At 40.9% G+C, this 20,971-nt stretch overlaps 1 protein-coding gene across 2 annotated transcripts; it reads left to right on the forward strand.

The window, feature by feature from the left end:
• Nucleotides 1-666: 666 nt before the first annotated feature.
• Nucleotides 667-20,924, forward strand: lnx2b (ligand of numb-protein X 2b). 2 transcript variants are annotated; one of them, XM_085243143.1, is made up of 10 exons: nucleotides 667-833; nucleotides 5,812-6,399; nucleotides 8,651-8,844; nucleotides 12,504-12,703; nucleotides 15,270-15,692; nucleotides 16,227-16,355; nucleotides 17,218-17,392; nucleotides 18,529-18,769; nucleotides 18,869-19,027; nucleotides 19,125-20,924. In XM_085243143.1, the coding sequence occupies exons 2-10, from the start codon at nucleotides 5,996-5,998 to the stop codon at nucleotides 19,258-19,260; spliced, it is 2,061 nt and encodes a 686-aa protein (XP_085099269.1). In that variant the 5' UTR covers nucleotides 667-833; nucleotides 5,812-5,995; the 3' UTR covers nucleotides 19,261-20,924. The 2 variants fall into 2 exon arrangements, with proteins under 2 accessions (XP_085099269.1, XP_085099276.1); XM_085243150.1 differs by having other exon boundaries at nucleotides 8,651-8,835.
• Nucleotides 20,925-20,971: the final 47 nt, after the last annotated feature.

The following is a 20,971-nucleotide window of genomic DNA, read 5'->3' on the forward strand; positions in this document are numbered from 1 at the left end:
CACTTTCCATATGTACAGAATTGCATATTTCTAAATGAATATCCATTTCTGCTACATGCTATCTCACCATATAGCCTTTATTTTCTTTATCATCAGAGAATATTCAGAAACCAGACAGTGGGTTTTTATTACCAGCACACCAGTTTATATGTAAACAGGCTGGCTGTTGGTGTTTTTTGTTTTAGCATCTGTGACCTCACACATCTAAAACTGAATGTTGCACTGTACAAAACTCACAATAACTGAGATGAAGGCACTTTGAAAAAGTGAAAAAATTAATTACTTGCATACTTTGTGTATCATTAAAAAAAATGAAAATAAAATTTAGAAAAAGGCATGAATATGCGTCTCTTTTTAAAATAATGGGAGTGTTTTTTCCATTTTGTCATAGATGGATATATAGAGTTAGATATCAAAGCAAAATATAATGCTTTGGGGTGAGTTACTGCTTTGAAAGAGTGTTTTGTCTGCCTGGAAAGAGCGGGCTGTTATGTAAAACCTACTGCCTTGGAAAAGGGGGACGGTACTGTGTACACCTGCATGGACTTCCCTCCGGTGCTCAACCTCTTTTTGGTTCAGTGTGTTTGCTCGAAACTGGGAAAGACGCCCAGTCTTCGCCTGCAGGTTCAGCTGCACCTGGGACAGGTCAACGGCTGCTATGTGGTAAAAAGAAAGAAAGAAAAGAAAAAAGTAGTTAATGAAAACCAGCTCGGGGGAGACACTGGCCAGACTTTGTGCCGTTTTCATTTCGCTGCTGTCCGACTTCACAAAGACCTCGCTGTTCTAGCTTGCGACACGTTTGCTTCTGCTTCCGGAAAACAACCTTCACACAGGTAAGACGAGTTTCGGCTTCGACTTTGGCAAATTCTCTTCGTTTCTGTGTACAAATATCATTAGTAGCCGTTGTATTCTTTCTTTTACGCTTCATGTGAGCACTCTGTTCGCGTAAACGAGTCTTAGAGCGCAAAATTCGCGCTTTCACGGAAAAGTAAGTCGCTCAAGGTGTGTAGCAGTTAGCGCTTTCTCCGCGGGGCACACACGGTGTAGCTGAAGGTGAAGCAATGTCTTCATGCTCTCACTTTACCTGCCTCATTAACCAGTATCCTGGCCGATACCTATGAAGAGCTGCTTTTATTGCCCCCTCTGTCATTTGGATCTGTCAAGGTGGTGTTGTGATTAGGAGCTCAGCAACAGCCGTCGGTTGTCAATGGAGGGACAGTGAGTTATTTATGGTGGCAGTGACAGCACGCACATCCAGGCAGGCAGAGTGGAAAATGATCGCAGATGCCCCTGTTGCTGTCACCGAGCGAAATTTTTAACTATGCAGAGAAAATGGTTATTTATTCAATCTGAAGGCGTTTGAAGTTTTTAGCCTGCTTTCCTTATTATTTCTATGAAATGTAAATTTCAGAGAGGAAATAATAAAGATGAGCCACAGTATTAAATCCACTGACCGGGTCTGTTAGTTAGCATTTACTTAAATGTGATGTTCTGCTGAGAAACCTTGATTCATCCTGATGTTTTGAAAAATACAATCGACCTTAACTCTGTTTGATGTAAACCAAAGACACTCCCCAACGGTGGCCTTTAGCCCTCAATAGGATCAGTCGTTCCTAAACTAAAACCACAAAGAACTCCAGATGTTCCACATCAGTGCAGTGAAGACTACTTGTTTTTTGTGGCATGTGATCAAAACATGTCTACTTACCCAGAAAACTAATACCGTATATGACTTATATTATCACCACATATTAGAATAAATGTACTCTAAAGAAGCCATTATGCTTAAGAACCTCTTTCACCACTTACAAGCTGCAAAAGTGGCACAAACATAAAAACTTCACTATGTGTGCGTGGGTCTTTTGTGTATTGGTTGCAACACTCTCTAAGGGTTAAAGACCTTGCCGCAGGTGTTGGTTGATTACCACACAGCTCTGGTATTTAACACTGACTGTGTGTTTGCCAGATCTCGATGGAGGTTTGCTAGAGTTGATATGCGTTGATTTATCTTTTCTTGCTAGGTTGCCTCTGGAGTAAACTCATTATTTTTAGTTTACAAATGGACAAAATGCCTCAGTGGGCCTGTTTTTTTTGTTTGTGCTATTGGTATTAAATTTATACTGTTATAGTGTAATTGTGTGTAGTGGTGTTGTTATTGTAATGGCTTGAAACTGCTTTTGTTCTTTTGTTCACAGTTGGATTAAGTTAACCTGTTTCAGTTAAATAACTATACGTCTTGAATCAAATACACAGGAATCTTATATTTGTGTCACTCCTGCTGTAAATGAATCCAGAGCAGAGGATGCAATTTTTTTTAATGCTGAACTATTAGAAATTTAAAAAAAGAAAGAAACTGTTGACAAAGTAATCCTCTGCTGAGGATTTTTTCGTGGGGATTTTGTTCATGAATTACAGCCCCAGTTTTCTCTCTGTAATAACATAATGAAATTACATACATATGTGGTGTTTGCTTGGCTGCTGTACACTGGGAGGCTTGTATGCCTTGTGCAAACAAGCTTGACCTCTGTGCATGATTTGTGGTTATGAGACTGGCTCCACACCACACTGTGCACGAGTCTGCTTTAAGAAGCTTTACTTGTATGTATATTTGAGCCAAAGAGAAGCTAAACTGGGGGAAGGCATTTTTGGCAAATTATGGTTTTATTGTGTTGTTGGAAATGATTATTGATTTTGTCCACACACAGTAGATATGCAATGCAAATACTGGTGATTGTATTTAAAACAGAGGACTTTGCATCCTGTTGCTATAGCAGTTACATAAGATTTCTCAGAGACTGCTCAAAACACGTGGCGTTGAACTTTGATTATAAAGATTAGATTCAATTTCAGTTCAAGACGCTCAAGAGAAAAAATAGTCCTTGCAATCAAAAAGTAATCTTTATTATAGATAATAAAGTTACTGAAAGCTAAGAGTTACAAACAGGGAGTAAAACATACACACAGAGTAATCAGTCAGACTTCCACCATGGATGATAAGACATTTCTCCCTAGTCTCCTGGCATCCTGCTTATCTCACGTTACCTTGACCACTGGAACGATTCATCATCTGGACAGAGGAAAAACAAGGCAGTGTAATTTTCTTAAGGAATTACAGGCTTCAGAACATATTCAAGTCATAAGCAAAAATGTGGTTTAATCTCTGAGAAATGCTCGCCTGATGATTAAGAGTTATTCATGTCTGGGTAACTAATTCCATTAATTTTCCATTCTAAGTGCGGTATTGTCATTTAATGCCAGACATTAATGGAAGGTAGAGGCAGACATGGCACACCTCCTGTCTCATGGACCTGAGAAATTACTGTCTAACATGGCCTCACCTGTGTTCACCGAGGGTGTGGCAGCACATGTGATTCACTCATATCAGCTATCAAGGCATGGGATTGGGCCCGGCTTTGAAGAAACGCCACCTCAGGTAATCCTCTAAAAGAGACCAAAGTACTCTGTAGGGCCACAGACACTTCCTTCAAAAGCTTACGCTGTCACATGACTACAAGGCATTTGATTTGGATAAGGTGTTCCCTGGTGTAGCCTTTCCTCTTTGGTTGCCTCTTAACATATATCACCATATCTATTTCAAAACCGCTGGTTTCATAAGCGTGGGCTTTAATTTTGTTTTAAAGTAGACACTTTATCATTTCCACACCTCTAATACTTAATACAAACTTAATAACACAATTTAAATGGATCAGCTATGAAATATTCATCTTTACCTGTTATGAAGCGTAGAATGACCTATAGAGACAAAAAACCCTTTTTTTCTGCATAGTTTTAAAGTGGTTTTTTTCTGCTTTGACATTGGACATTTTAAAGAGATTAACACGCTTTGAAACAAAAGCAGTGCCTGCAGTTTGTAGCGCTTTCTTACTTTGGCTTCATTTTTCAGCCCTGGAGGTTGTTACTTGACCACATTATGCTGTAACTTTTTGAAAACTCTCCATTTCACGTGGGAATTCCCAAGAAAGATGAGTACTTTGATCGAGGTCATGTTTTTTTTTTTTTTGCTTTTTTTTTTTTTTTTTAAAGGAACATGGTTAAAAGGCTAATAGCGTTACAGCCAGCGATTCTGAGATTACCATCATTTTTCAGGATGCTATTTATCCTCCTATGAAGCCATGTTTAATGAGGGCGTGTTGGAATACAAAACCTTTCGGAAGCTCTCTAAGACTAGCTAGTGCATGTCACTGTAGCACAAATCAAATGCACCTTTAATGTAAAGCCTGGCTGAATTGTTACCTCTTCATTAATTCAGATGGTGGATTTTACTTTACCGTCATCCACCGAGTGATGTGTTTTCAAGGTAAATGGAGCGTAGCCTGGTTTTTACTCTGTGTGTCTCTGTGCTACAGTATCCTTGACCCCGATTCGTAACAGGAATGGGTATCGGCTGTACAAAGTGAAGAAAGAGTAGGGAGAATGCCTGTGTACATGTATATGGAGAGATGTTTGCACATATTTATAACCAGGCTTTTGTGTTTGCAGTCATTCATTCAGCTACTGAGAGTACTTTACCTGTGGTAGTGCAACATCAGCAGTCTGAGCCACCAACCCCCAAACCTACGCACGTACTCACATACACACACTCACACACACACACCGAGGCACTGATGATGGAGGCAGAACAACCATTTCTCCTTTCCTCTCATGGTGCCTAGTTATATTCAATTCCCCTCTGCATTCCTCACACCGGTGCAATTGGAGCTCATACACATCCACACTGATGCACATACACACACACACACGTAGTCTCTCTCTCTCTCTCTCTTTCACACACACACAGTCATTATTCTGACGGTCTGCTGGTGAGGAGGCAGGGTTCTGGTTTCATTCAGGCTTCAGGCAACTGCTAGAGTCTCTCCTTTGCGTGCAGTGGCTACTGGGCGCTTGACAGCAAAGATATCCTCTCGGGTGAGTCGCTTCAATAACACCGAAGATAAAGCAGTCTTTTTGTGTCTGAAATCAGCGCTGCGATCACAAAGACAGGGGACCTGAACATAGGGACTTTATTGTGGTGGCTCATTTTGTCATGTTCTTATGTGCAACAGAACATTTGTCTTTAGTTGATTTGCATCAGTAAGATAAAGCCATGTGTCTTATGATGGTATTTGATGGTATTTGTGGATTTCCTAGCCTTTCTGACAGTCCAAAGTATTCTGAAAGTACATCAAGCTATTTTGCTAATCAAGTTAATAAAGCAGTTAATAAATAATCACTGATTATTTCCATCCGCAAACAAACTGTTTTGATGGATGATGTGTCCTCGGTGGGAGATTTCACAATATCCACCTCAGTACATTTGGTGTAATTTGTGATGTTTCTTCATTTGTTCTTATTTGGAGAGGTTGTCTAAAAGTTCTCCAGTTTCTCTCTAATCAGTGCTCTTCTTATGAGAGGGAATTAAAAGGAGATTACGACCTGCACAAAGGGATAGAGACCACTGCCGTTTGGGTGCAAGGGGTCATTAGTGAAGGGGATTGCGTTTCTGCCCAGTTCATTCAGAATTCTTACTCCCGTGCGTGCTTTGCCTTTGTTCCTTCCCATTAACAGAAGGTTGACTTTAGTCTGTTTTCTTCTGGCTCATTTCACAGAGTTCAGCGCTTTCAGTGAGAAGCACTGTGACTTTTAGCTGAGATGAGAATTCCTTTTGTCCCTCAGGAAACTTGCTGAGAGGAAGCAGCTGTAGCTTTCTGCCATATTGCTGCAGCTTTGTGGATTTGTCATTTCCTGTGTAGCTGCCCAGTTTAAGTAGGAATGGTCTGCTGTACACTTAACTGTGTTTCTCTCTCTCAACAGAGAATCAACATGAAGATGTGGAGATAACATTTTTGACTCTGGATAAACTGCTTCACTGCTGGAGTGGATTTGGCTGTGGGAATGCAAACGTAGACTTATGAAATATACTAAAAGAGTTTGTGAGGAGATAAGAGCGCGCTGATCCTTTCCAGACACAGAAAACTGGACTGAGCTCTCTCAGATAATGGCTACAACAGAAACCAAAGTTAGCAGCAGCAGCACTGTGGGCCTGTCGTGGGCACGCGTTTGTAAGGAGTGCGGCCAGCAGCACGACAGCCAGGACTCCCACTTGTACGAGTACCAGGATGAGGTGGACGATGAACTGGTTTGCCACATTTGTCTGCAGCCTTTACTGAAGCCAATGGACACACCATGCGGCCACACTTACTGCTTTCATTGTTTGAGCAGCTTTTTGAAGGAGCAGGACTTCTGCCCTGTGGACCGCCAGCGGCTGCAGTTACATCAGTGCCGTCCCTCCAGCCTGCTGGTCAGGAACCTGCTGGACAAGTTGACCGTTATGTGCCCACACTGTGCGGAGTGCCAGCAGACAATGCAGCGCTGTGAATTGCAGCCTCACCTGCACAACAGGTAAGACTCAGTGGGATGCTGACTGTGGATACTGTTTGACCTTCACAGTTCTAACACACATGAAACTCTAAAGCTATTATGAGTATCTTATGACGACATTATACGCAGTGCAATAGTTTTACCTAGTTTTCCTTCATTTTGAACCATCTGCCTGCTTCAGACAAAGGTTGTAGTTTATGATGGTGTTTATGTAATGTGTCCTATGTTATATTCATGTTCATCTCTGATGCCTTCTTGTGTAAACTACCAGCGACCTAACTCATCGGCCATGTGGTTGTCACAAGAACTGTTGCACTTTTTCAGAAACATTTGCTTTCTTGCTTTTTAGGTAAGAGTTAAGACAAGTGTTGAATGGCTGTTTACTCAATCTGAAGCTACAGCTGGCTTTCGTTTAGTTTAGCCTAGCTTGAAGACATCTAGCCTGTCCACCTTGCAGAACTGCGGAAACTGTTTGTTAATCTGACAGTTGATGTGTAAAGTGGCCATATCACAGATTTACAGGGGGATTCATGTGACAGATTAAAGATTTATTGCAGGCTTGTTAATTAGTAAGATGACTAAGTGCTGGAAGGCAGTTTCTTTCTTTTTTTTTTTAAGCTTTGGAAAGAGCCACCTAAATTTGTTCCCTTTTTCCAGTTTGTCGATTAAGATAACTGTTATTTATAGCCTCATATTTGGCTTACAGGCACGAGTATTGTAGCTTACCATTCTCGTCGAAACGACAACAAGAAGAAAAACTTAGATAAACACAAGATCTGCAGGGTTTTGTGAGAAAATTCTGATTACTTTGCCGGGAAAAAAAAGAAAAGAAAAACATAACGTCTATAGCTGTGTTTTTGTACGGTGGCCTTGAGAGGTCAAATGTGCTCAAGCTTAAGAAAACACACAAAACACAATGGAAGTTGAATAAAATGCAACAGAAATAGAAAAGATGCAGCAAAAGCCATTTAAAAATAAAAAGTGACAAGCTAACAGGCTAATAACAAACACGTATCTACAGTATTATATGAATCATGTGTTTAAACTGCATATCACCTGCATCTTTTTCTCTCTCGCAACACAGATGAATCCTCAAACGCCAGAAGTGCAAACCTTTGCGTGTTTTGGTTTCTGTTACATTTGCACCTGGTCCATCATGTTATTGTGTCACATAAACACTCCTGTTGTATTTTGTGAGATTTTATGTTTTTCTACTTCTTGTCATGTGTTTTTTTTTTTTCTATATCCGTTCTTTTTTCTATTTTAGTCATGTTTTGTATGCTTTTCCGTTTGTTGGTGTTTTCTTAACTCGCAGTCCGTTTGACCTTTCAGGGCCACCGTAGCTGTGTCCTCTTTGAAACTCTACCAGCTACTGCTGGTAGCATAGTTTGTCTGTGAACACACAGCTGTGTAGTTATTGTGTTCAATACGAGGCACAGGTCACTCTTCTTGTTTTCACATGGAGAGTGTGGTGCTTATCGTCCAGTGGCCGCTATGACGCAGTCAGTTGTGGGAGGAAAATTAGCTTGCTGCAGCTTCTCTGTGTAAACAGTGAGGAGGCAAAGTTCAGGCATGAAGACCAGGCACCGGTTCCAGCACAGGCTTAATCAGATTCAGCCTGTCTCAACAGACACTCTGCAATGCAGAGAAATCTGCATAGTGCTTCTCCTCTGGTCTCTTTGCTCTCACAAAACCCAGTTAACATTGAATTTTGTTCCCTGAGTTCATTTTCAGCCGTTCCTGTACATGTATCTATAATATTTTTCATTATCTTCACTTATATATGAATACAGCTACAAAGGTGGGATCTCCTATTAAATGTGGCCAAAGTTCAAATGATGTAATCATATGTAGAATTAATTCCTTTGAGCCAAAAACTCCGACAGCTGTAATGCTCGGTTTTTTTCTTTTCTGTCAGATCTGTATGATGTCAATGGGAGGGGATTTCCTTGGTGTTGTCATCTCAACAGCACTGGTCTTGAACACAGCTTCATCACCTAACTGCTCTTCAAACGTTGTTTCTGATGAGCAGCTAATTAGAGGAAAGTTGTTTTTTAAAGGGAAGGGATGGAAGTAAAAGCAGCTTGTTTCAGACAGTGGATGGACTGATGGGCTGCACAGCATAAGGGAAAAGAGAATTGTTTGGAAAGATACTCTAGTAAAAGAATATAAAGCTGTAGCTCCAAATTGTAATAAAAGATCCTCTTTAAACTCCTTTTAACATCACTAATTCACCCACTTTAATGTTCTTCATGCTTCTGTCAATCCTCAGATGTCCTGTTTTTAGAAGACTCAGAGAGGAAGCAGAGAAGAGGAAGAGGCCCTCATGGAATGAATTAAAGGGACGTAAGGGTGACGGAGAAGGGTCTGGAGATGCGAAACACTCAGCAACACTGTCTCGAAATTCAACCCGGGATCAGCCCGAGCCTGGGCTCATTAATCCTGCCTATGAGGAAGGTGAGGAAGGTATGGAGTTATTTTATTATTTTAAAACCCGCAATTTCTCAGGGTGTGCGTTAGAACAGTACCAAATAATCTTTATAGAAGCTTCTAGGCTTAACAGGAATATTTCCAGTTGGTAGGGTGATTGTCAGGGCACACACGCGATTTTCTGCTTTTAGCCTTTAAGGGTTTGATTCTGTCTGTCTCAGGTGAATCATCAGCCTGGCTGTAGGAACATGTACCAGCTAACACACAGTTTAACCAGACAGTTGCATCATGGGTGGGAAAAACCCTGAAAGCAACTTGCAAGCCGGCATCACCGACCAAAGTTCAGTAAAACACAGTTGCCAAGCAACTGGTACCAGGTGTCCACAGTGAAGTTTATATTTGTGCAACTATAATCTGTCATTTGATTTTTGAAAGATCTCTGTTAAAATCTCAGCAGACTCATAAATCTAGAATGATGTTAGATATGTTTAGTAATGCTGCCCCCCCGCCCCCCCCAGCATGAAAACTTCATCATGTTGAATAATCCAGGTTTCACCATCTTTGCCGCTAGTAAAATTCATAGCTTTCTAACTGAATGGGAGCAAATACATTGGTAGTATTGCTGAGGAGTAAGCATGTAAGTACTTGTATGGTCTGTGTGTATGCACAGGCCATTTCCACGGAAGAGCGAGGCTGTGCAGTGCAGCAGAGTTTGCGCTATCTCACTGTTATAATCACAAACTGAGGTCCACTCTGCGTCACTCTGTTTCCTTTTCACGATACTCTTCAGCGCATCCCGGAAACACAAACGACACAGATTTACTGGTTTATGTCATAGTGTGTTATTCCATGTAAGTATCTATGGGAAAATAGACATTTCTAAAATGTTGGTGAAGACGGTGTTTTTCTCACCAAAATGTCTTGCTGGGAGTTAAAGGAGACGATCATATCTGTCTCTGCATTCAGGAAAAAAGATGAGCACAAGATATGCTCAGCTTATCTGAACACAAACATAACAAAAAATGCTTCACGCTTTGGGTTTTCTGTGAATTTTGCAGCAACAGGAAGATCATTTAAAGTTTGGATTCTATTTCTGTAGAGTTGTTTTAAAGTATAAGTCAACTAACAGTTGATTACAACATTGATCCTTTATATGTAATGTTTAACCTAAACAACTGGCCAACACCAACATTAATACTTGTGGTACATTATATGGTCCATATAATGTACCATATATGGACATATAATGTTTTTCCACTGCCTTCAACCATTCTGATAGTTGCAGCATTCTCCCTCTGAGAATTTGCACACATCTGCAAATTCAGAAACTGAAGCAATGATTAATATCATTCTCACCAAAGTTGCCAGACATACACAGGAGGTATCTGGAGTACTGAGCAGGGCAATCACAATCTACTGACATGGAGGTGCACGTCAGGTCCAGGGTAGATTTAAGTATAAATCCCCTGTAACTTAGTTGTGCTTAATAGGGCGTTTATTGAGAGCTTGTGACATCGCTAGAAAAGAGGTGATGGGGTAAGAGGCATCTTGAAATGTGTAAACAAGCTATCAGTGTATCTGAGCTAACTTTATGCGAGGTGAAATAGAAAGTGAATAAGTAAGAGAATGTGGAAAGCTACAGACGCCATGGACGAGTAGCCGTTATGCCCCGTATTCACCTGAAGAATGCATGTGTCGTTGATGCATTGCGCTGTAGTGTTTTGTGGGACAACTGACCTTTACAAAGACTCGAACGGACCCTCACATAGTCACAGACCATTAATGTGTTGAAGGGCCTGTTTTTGCTTCCAAATAGTTTCTGGAGTCACTCGTCACTGTTTAGATTGCGTCTACTATTTTCTTCTGTAGTTTCAGTCAATGAAAATGTTTGTATACTGGGTCTATGAAATAAATATGCACTAAGCTTCCAATTTCTGTGGTTTTAAAAGGCACGCTGCTGGCACTGCGACCAAGCGCTAAATACCTTATGTTTACTGAATAAAGAATTTATTATTTTTTTAAGAAAAAGTTTTTATTGAACATTGTCAAATATTTGCATGTTGAGTGTGAAGGTATTCATGTGTTTTAATATGAATTACTTTTCCTATTCACTGCCTTTCAGACAGCCTTAGGAGACTTGTTTAGTAGGTTTATATCACGATGACAATGAAAATATTATTAAATGGTCAGCACAATTCATGCTCCTTTTATAGCTTCTTTTCCTCCCCTCATCCTCTGTCCTAATGGCAGTGTCCCATTTGATGATCCAAGTAGGGCTGGGCCGTATTATACCGTTCACGGTAATACCGGTATAATGTCGGGCAACGATAAGAAAATGAAATATCGCGAAAATATCACTTTTCAAGTGGCGCATGCGCAGTGCCTTTGTTTTCATACGCACATGGCGGAAAAAGCATGGCGGCGACGGAGAATGAGAAGGGCGAAGGCGGATTGTTAAATGAAACGGATGAACCAGAATTGGTTTGTAAAAATGCTGCAGCTTCAGTGGTGTGGAACTGGTTTAGCTTTCGTCCGTCAGATACACAACAAAGCACTATTTTTGGTAGAGCATGCTTGCGGGCCGTCGTTATTGTCGTGTTTTTTGGAAAATACGGCACACTTAAAATCAATCCTTTGATTTTTCTGAAAATCGACAGAGCCCCTTATAATCCCGTGTGCCTTATGTATGAATTCTGGTTGTGTTTACTGACCTCGAAACGATTTTATGTACACGGCGCTGGAAAATCTGTCAAATGTTTTAGTACGACTTTGCTAAGCTACGAAGCCGCACCGCTTGATGGGCTGTCGGAGCATAATGGCTGTTGTAGGCAGGAGCCTCGCGGAGTGATACGTACTGTGCTTCAACATAATATTACCGTATTGTGTGTGTATAACCTCTTTTTAAGTTTTGTGGATATTATACATGGTTATGCTGAGGATATGTCAGCCAATTTCCACTGGAAATGCCTTTTGGTTAAACAGTCAGCAAGGAATTTGCATTTGCACTGTTAAATTTTTATATAACTTTAATCCACATAAAAAACAGCTGCTTGTTTAAGTGAAAATACATTGATTTTTTTTTTTTTTTGCACTAATAAAGTTGTGGAGTTGTAAAGTATTTTGTCTAGTGTCAATTATATCGTCAGTTATATCGTTATCGCAAATTTTCAAATGTATATCGTGATAAATGTTTTTGGTCATATCGCCCTGCTCTAGATCCAAGCCTGGGATTTGAGCAGGTTTTGTTTATGCTAACAATTTACTTGCATGCCGTGTTGAAACATCCTGCAGGGAATAAAAACAATTTAAAGTGCTGGTGTGAATAGCTGTATTTTTACACCACTGAATTGAACCAGCTTTGCCTTTTCTGTTGTGTTTTTGGATCTATGGAAGTGTGACACCTCAGTAAAGTAGGGTTAGAATTTAACTTGTGGGCGAGTTACCATATTTGGAAGATAAGAACAGTTTACAAAGATAAAAAACAAAAAACAAAAACATAATTAATCAGAGTCAAGCTGGACTCCAAACAGCTCAAACTTGTATGATTATATTTGTTTGTTTCCTTCTTTCTGCTGGTGTTCCTGCATTGGGTATTTTGCAAGGTTCATTCCAGTGAAAAAGAGGAGAGAACTGGGAGTAAACAGGACATACAGCCATGTTTATTACTGTTGCTTTTCTTTTTCCCTCTCCTACAGACAACAACTCGCTGCGGTCCAGTTTGGTGGCCGAGGCCACTGTCGTGGAGCTGATCAGAGATGAACCCGGAGAGGAGCTGGGCCTTCGGATCGTGGGGGGGAAAGACACACCGCTGGGAAACATAGTCATACAAGAAATTGTGCGGGACTCAATAGCAGCTAGGGATGGCAGGCTGGCACCAGGAGACCATATTTTAGAGGTGAGAGAAAACAAAAACGAGGGAAGAGCTGGGATTAAGTCGTATTCAGCTGTTATTCAGTGTTGGGATTTAGAAATCTCGTGTCGTGGCATAGCGTGACAGTTGAGGTCAAAATTGTTTCGCACACAACACCTTATGACTACTTCTCATGGTATTGTAAACACACTGCTCGTTAGAGGGGGTGGGAAAGTAGACATTCAAGATAAACAAGTTTTGTCTCCATGGCAACAAGGCGTGGTTAATATTACCTGGCACAAGTGCGTCATGTTAGCTTGAGCAACTTTACCCACTGCCTTTCACTTTAATAGTCTTCAAACATTAAGGAGGAACTGCGTTTGGTTTCCGCAGAGAATAATGGGAGTGCAGAATATCAATAACAAGAATATTCCACATCCGATTTCTACCCTCACATTGCTCTGAAATAAATTTTCTGTGAAATACATTTTAACTTTTCCTCTAAAGCTAAGCAATCCCAGACCTGGAAATGAAAACAAAAACCGTACCGGAGAACAGCTCGCTTTCAGGACGCGAAACAGTTGCTTCCTTTGTTTGTGAACCTAAAAAGATGATTGAAACAACAGACTGATTTTTGCTGAGGCCTGTTCTTAGATTTGTGAGGCAGACTTCAAACAGAAGAGACTTGGAATTAATGTTTACGTAGCTGTGATAATCGTGATTATTTTATTAAGAGGACAACAAAACTAAAGTGTAATGTCCATCCTTCTCCTTCAGCGTCTCCAGTTCAGGGCTAACGCTGAGAAACAGACAACCATTCACACTCACGTTTATACCTCCCACCTAATTAGAATACCCAGTTAATCTAACATGCATGGTTTTTGGACTGTGGGAGGAAGCTCGAATTTCCAGACAGATAAGCAGTTGCCTGCCTTGCCTGGTGGCAAGCAGCACCTTGCTTGGGCGCCCAGGCCAGTGGGGGGGCCCCTGAGGGCTGATGAACTTTAAACTACAGCAATAATCCACAGTTTGTAGTGACAGTATGAGAGGCCTGAGCCTCACTTAGGCGTCCCCACCTGACTCCAGTCACTCCCTTTTCAAGTGGCATGCATGATTGTGTTTAAACAAACCTAATGACAACAATGTAAACGGAGGGGAGGATTCCTGCTGCAAGTGAAAAAAGAAAGAAGAAAAAAGCTAAACTGTGGAGCAGATAATGATTATTAAATGGAACACTGATTTCAAAAGTAATACTAATTTGTTGTTTTTTTTTTTTGTTTTTTTTTTTTTACAAATGGCAATTATAAACATGATCCAGATGTTTTTCCTATCTGTGGATGCTTCACTTCAGCCAAATAACAACAAAACATAACAGGTTTTGTGGAAAAAACATGCTCTGCTTATTTTGGTATGAAATTAGACAACCAAGGGCAAAATAAGTCTGGTTTTAATGTTTTCAGTGGCATGGAGGAAGCCACAGAATGGCTTTGTGGCTTCTGTTTAGTCAATATTTCTGGATACAGTTCAAAAACTGCATCATTTATCAGTTCCCCTAACCTGCCATCAGCCATGAGACCTGCACCACATTTAGATGAAATGCCACCGCTCATTTTTTCCAGCTGATGAGAGACGAGCGTGTGATGGTGTTTTGTCTCCAGATGCACAACATTCTAGTGATGAGGACTTTGAAGATTACTCGCAGTTATTTACTCAGAGTTAAATGACTTAATATGAGATTTGGATCTTCCAAAAGAAACAACTGAGTGGCTTGGGTCTAGACTGAGTGAGAAAAACTTCCTGACTACAGGAAAAAAAAATTCTTTCTACTGGAGATGATTTATTTGAATTTTATGCCATTGCCCTTCTGCTTCTCTGTCTGTATATGGCATCCTGCATGGCTCCCCCTCTCTTTTCAATTCATTTACCTCACAATAGTATATAGTGATCAGCCGCCAGTTTACTCCATCTGCAGGACGTGATGAGAAGAATCATCTTCCTTCATTGAAATGGATGATAACTTTCTTTATTGCGTTCATGTTGAGGGTTTGTTGGGTTGTGTGTACGACGCAGATGAGTACAGGCTGTTCACTGACAGTTCAAAATCCAACCTAAAATGTATTGTACTGCTTAATAGCAATTATTTTTGCATCCATGCCAGTTGGTGTTTCTGTCCAGCCGAAAGAAACTTATGAAAGTAACCAAATTGTGTTAAAGAAGCTGAAACACAATGAGCACAAATGGACCGCCTGTGAAAAGAAAACTGTACAGAATCATTGAATTAGGTCGCGTCAGCTCTTTTCTGGAAAACAGAAATCGTATTAATGCAGGGCGTTGTATTGCGGGGCGACACGGTGGTTAGTACTATTGCCTAACAGCAAGAACAACCCAAAATCTGCATGTTCATCTTGCTGTGGCAACCATGCTAAATAGCATTAAAGCCAGATATGACAAAGCTTTATTTCCAAGCACATCAAATTACACCACTGTCAAGAAAGGTTGATCTCTTTTATGCTTGACAAATAACTGTACACAGTGAAGGCAGGTAATGTTTGCGCTCAGCTGCTTTATCAGTGACGGCGTTGTTTCTCCTCTTTGTGGTGTCGTGTTCCAGGTGAATGACATCAGCTTGGCTTCAGTTCCCCACACTCGGGCCATCGCAGTGCTGCAGCTGCCCTCCCTCCTCAGGCTCACCGTCATGCAGGAGAAAGGTTTCAAATTAAGGGATCAACGCTCAGACCAAAACCAACCCACTTCCACCGGCTCCCCGGGCTCTCACAGTCCCCATAGCAACGCTACCTCCAGTAACAACCCTGGTACAGTCCTGCAGGTGACGCTAGTGAAGAGCCAGCGCACAGAGCCGCTCGGCATCAAACTCATCCGCAAATCAGATGAGAGTGGGGTTTTTATCTTGGACCTGCTGGCTGGTGGTTTGGCAGCTAAGGATGGAAAACTGAGGAACAATGACAAAGTTTTGGCCATCAATGGACATGACCTGAGGCATGGGACACCTGAAAGTGCAGCCCAGATTATACAGGTAGATAACAGACTGCACCCTTATTTCTTAAATAAACAAAGTTAAGATGCTGTTTAAAGTAAGTAAAAACACAAAGAATAAAAAGGACTTGCACATCACAAAAGTTATTCAAAAAGTGACATCAACATTATTATTGTGCAGCCCTTAACTTACAATGTAAAGTGCCTTGAGGCAAATGTTGTTGTGATTTGGTGCTATATAAAGAAATAACATTGAACTGATTGACAACATTTTGGGACACAGGTTGTTTACAACTTGTACAGACATGAAAGAAGCATCTGTTAGTATGTTTATTATGGACTCTGTCCCCAGCAAGTCTTTACAAGTCATAATACATCTTAAAATTTCTACAGACCAAAGGCACCCAGGAGGGCCATCAATCACAGCATGGAAAATGTATCCTAGGTGATAGTTAGTGGACCAGACATGCAAAACCCTCAATGTAAACACCACCTGGCAGAGGAATTCATAATAGGAGCTTTGTATGAAATTTGTTTGTGTAAAATCATTTGCTTTTATTCTTTGTGCCAACAGGCCAGTGAGATGCGTGTGAACTTTGTGGTGATGAGATCTGCGGAGGCTCAAGAGGAAGGAGGAAGCAGCAGAACATCCAGGAGGACGCCTGAGCCGCAGTACTTTAGGCGCCGGTCCACCTACATGAAGGTAACACACAAACAGTTTCCTCCCAAGTCTTTTTTTAATTATATATTTTATATCCATGTTTCCAGGTGGTTTCCAGCTGTTGTCTTTTAACACCCCAACGTTGGTAGCAGTGTCTTACAAACTTTGCATGTTTATGTTTACACGGCGTAATTGTGACGTTCACTCCTGTGTCGCTCACACTCAGTTGTACCATACACAGTGAGTGGAAAGAACAGCAACCCCCCGTTTGAGGGGTGAGAGCAGACACCTGCAATGGTGAGCAGAGATAAAAGCCCTTCTTTGGGGCCTCCCTCTGGCCTGATCAAAAGGCCCCGGGTGCTGCTCGCTCTGCCGCTACGGGGCCACTGTCTTGTTGTTTTTTTTGGCCGTTTCTTTGCGAGACAGAGGATCAAAGCTGGTAACAGTTAGCTTTCGCCTGCAGAGTCGAGCCTTTTCGTCTTGCTGGGGGGAAGGGGGGGGGGGGGATTCCCTGCTGTGGAGAGGAAGAACCCCCCACCTTCCCTTCTGATGGTTTACAGACTCCAGAGAGCCACAAGGACACTGGTTGAAGTTGTCATTTTCCACACATCTTTTCCAGTACGAGAGCGTAGTGCTGAACCTCACACGTTCCCTCTGCCCTTACCTCTCAGCTCCATCTCAGATGTTTCACATTTGTTTCTACAAGTGGTTTTGTAAGGGGGATCCATTAAGTCAGTGATCCTGGAGAGAATGTGATTAGCTGGCATGTTAGGCCAAACGAAAAAAAGGTTAACTCCTGTGGAGAAAACATGAGGTAGAGGACATGAATTTAAAAACCGATACAATGAAGATGGTCAATATGTTTCTTATTGCTTGGTGTTAATGTGTCTCATTGTTTCCATAGGATCCTCCAGGTGGATTTTCTAGTCAGGAGAAGACCGTGAGTCTGAAAAAGGAGCCTCGGCTTTCCCTCGGCATCACGATCGCTGGAGGGAGGGATTGTCGCAGCCGTCTACCGGTTTACATCACAAGTGTGCAGCCTGTAGGCTGTTTGCACCGAGATGGCACCATCAAAAGAGGTACAAACCACAGGAATAAAAAGAGTGTTCTTGTCTTTGTAACGCTCTCTTGGCCAAGGGCAACGGCTAGAAATTATTTCAATATTTAATTCATCTTCAGATATCCTCAATCATTTTTGCCTGTAACATGTCAGAAAATGTAAAAATCCCAAAAAATGTCACGATGATATCTTTTCACTTTTGGGTTTCAAATAAATGCCAGTTTTCTATCATGTATAACCAGGGTTAGGGCCGGTGATCGTGATGAACTGGACAGGCGGCCAACTTTGACAGGGGGGCATTTGGCTCAAATCACTTTAGCATTCCATAAAATAAGAAATTAAAAAGAAAAAATATATATACATATATATATATAAAGGGGAGAGTGCAATCATAGTCTCACTTACATGCTGTTGCACTTGTGTGCGTGCACACACACATACACAGTGCACAAAACAGAGGTTATAAACTAAAGTGCAAAGTAAGACTTGTTAAATTTATGTTTGAAAGAGAACTACAAGAGTCAATTACATTTGATTAATAAACCTAAACTCTGGGTCATCTGTACAGGCTACACAGTAACTTTAAGGATAAAAAACTATTTTTAAACACATCATAAACGGGCATGCATGATTACAGTCATGTGGGATCCTTTTTGGCTGTCCCTGGACCTCCAAGACCATCGACGCCATCAACACTGTACAGAATAAATTGAACATCTTTTCTGTCCACTGATTAATCATTTAGTAAGCCAGTTTTTGTAGAGATAGTTGTACATAAATTCAATCGATTAAGCCTTTAACGAAAACAAAATTACAATGTATTTTAATAAATAAGTGTAAAGATTTTGGAAATGACAGCTCTGTTTGAAAATCCACTACAAAAGTACAGGAAAAGGGCAATTTTCTTTTTTTTCCTGCCTCTTTTCCAGGATACAGTGTGCTGCTAAAGGACCATTAAAACTGAGAGGATGTCCTAAAATAGAGCCTTGACTCTGACTTCTTTAAGAGCTGCTCTTTAAATATTATATCCATCCCACACTTTTTCTGTGGTTGAACTGACATCTGGAGTTTTTAAAAAAAATCACTTTAAACACAGAAACAATAATTTTAACTGAACTGGCCTTGTCCTTGTTAACATCATCTGTATTTCTTCAGGTGATGTTCTGCTGAGCATCAACGGTGTTGATTTGACTCAGCTGACCTACAATGAGGCCGTTTCTGTGCTGAAGGCTCAGACAGCTCAGTCCCAGGTGGTGCTTCGTGTCATTCAGACTCTGTCTGAGGAGTCAGAGGAGGACACCGAGGCTAACGATGACGAACTCGACATTGCAGAAGACTCACGAGATGACACCCTCAACTGGACCCCGCTGTGGACTCGCTGGCTGGGATTACCAAGGTAAAGCCAACTCAGTATAATCATTTATATCACGGTCATAGTGCTGTTTGAGCTGTTTTTGCTTTATGTGAAAGAGCTGACTCTGACTCGTTTCTTCAGTCACATGCACTGGTGCCGGGACATCGTCCTGCAGAAGACCAACAACGAGAGCTGGGGCTTCAGCATCGTTGGGGGTTATGAGGAGAGCCACGGGCAGCAGCCGTTCTTCATCAAAACCATTGTGCCTGGAACACCGGCTCACTTTGATGGACGCCTCAAGTAAGTTAACCACATTTTGACTCCCATGTTACATCATCCGCTCCTGCATCTTTTCGGCACCGACCCTGATAACAAAAATGTCCCGTGGCTTTCTCAGGTGTGGTGATGAGATAGTGGCGGTGAACGGAGCTACAACTGTGGGAATGAACAACTCCTCTCTCATCCCAATGCTCAAACTACAGAAGAATAAAGTCACGCTGACTGTGGTGTCCTGGCCGGGAAGTCTAGTATAGCAAACCTCACGTGCTCATTCTGTGATCTCCTTTCTTTCTTTACTGGGAATCTCACTGTCCCTTCCACATGTAACCCGTTGAGATTTTTGAGGTCATGTCATACACGAAGATGCGTGTTCTTCAAAACCATCCCATGTACAATAGATGATTTTCCATAGGTGGACTGTTTTTTGCGATATTGTCGTGTAACAATGATGACAATCCATGAATTTTGTGCTAAAGACAAACTGGAAGGATTCGTTTTTTTGGAGTGTCTTTCTGATCCCATTTGAAAGTTGTATGTATATTTTTAGCTTATCTGCCTAATGTTTTATTTGGTAGCGATTACATCTTAGACTGTGTATAAAAATGTAGCTTTAGGGTCTGCAAAGTGAAACTAATGCAGAAGTGCCTTCTTTCTAATGACCTGCAGGGGACGACTTCGTTGGTTGCAAAAAGACATCCCGTTGTACAGAAGTCTATGGGAAGATGCCCCCTTTTCTATAACCTCAATAAACATTTTCCTTATGAGTTTATGATCTCAGTTGCTAGTTTTATGCCTTAATGAATATAGCATATAGTTCATCTTGTAAATTATCTTCTTATTTGGAGTGAAACAGGACGATAAAGCAGGGAACGCTTTAGAGCAGACCGGCCTTGTGACTGACAAGTGACTGAATGTGGAGTGTCCTGTGGATTTTCAGTCGGATCCTCGCCTCACTCGTCACATCCAGTTATAAAAACCCAATATGGTGACCGCTATCCCCCTCAGCTCGAGTCTGCACAACGGGACTATGATACAACGGCTGCATCTATCCTTTGTATACAGCCTGTGGATGGTATTAGATGTTAAGTGATAATGAACATATGTACATAGTTGAATTGCGTTATTGTTAACAATATGCTGACACCAAATATTTCAGGAAAGTGAAGTCTTAAGTTGATTTAAATTGACATTTTTAATTTAAAATTAGCATCTACATGGAGAATATCAGCAGTGAGATTTTTTCTTTTTCTTTTTTTTTTTTGGACAAAACAAATTTTAAAGGATTTTAAAATGTCAGAAATATTTGAAGTCTACATCATGACAGTAAAGATCACGCTTCTTTACTCAACAAATATGTGTAGAGCGTTTAGTCAGCATTGTGTTGCTAGGGGTTGCATCAGGTTTATTTCCTGTAAGCTCTTAACAGGAAACTTAGACCTGTGTTGTGAAACTCTTAAGCTGGTTTAAAAGAAGCCATTATTATTATTATTATTATATAGATTATTTGACGAACGTTGAGTTTTAATCAAAACTTTCTAATCTGTATTCACTGAATATGTGTATGTATATCATCTTTCCGTTTCTTTCCAAATGATAAAGTTGCTCATAATGAACGAGTTTAATAAGCAGGTGCCTTGTAGATATCAAAGGACAAAGCAGAATCTATACTTGCCTTAAATGTTTTGCTCCACCAAAAATGTGTTTTCCTCATTATTTGTTCTTCTCAATATTTACTGTTTGTGGGAATTCAAAGCCTTGCTCTGATAGATCTGTGTCGACACATTCCCGGTGGCCTTTGTTGCATCTTTATAGGTGAGATACCTGTTGAAAAGCTATGGATGGCTGTAAAATTTACAGCAGGTAATGTGTGTATTAGCCTGTCCACCGTTTCATTATGTTCAATAAAATCATGAAACCATTCCGTCTTTCTGCTATGAATGTTCTGTACACTTTGGGCTTTTTGGG

Source organism: Mchenga conophoros, linkage group LG2 (genome assembly GCF_057382185.1).
Source record: "Mchenga conophoros isolate Kocher_MC1m ecotype Shallow Benthic linkage group LG2, M_conophoros_male_GT1.1, whole genome shotgun sequence".
NCBI lineage: Eukaryota > Metazoa > Chordata > Actinopteri > Cichliformes > Cichlidae > Mchenga > Mchenga conophoros.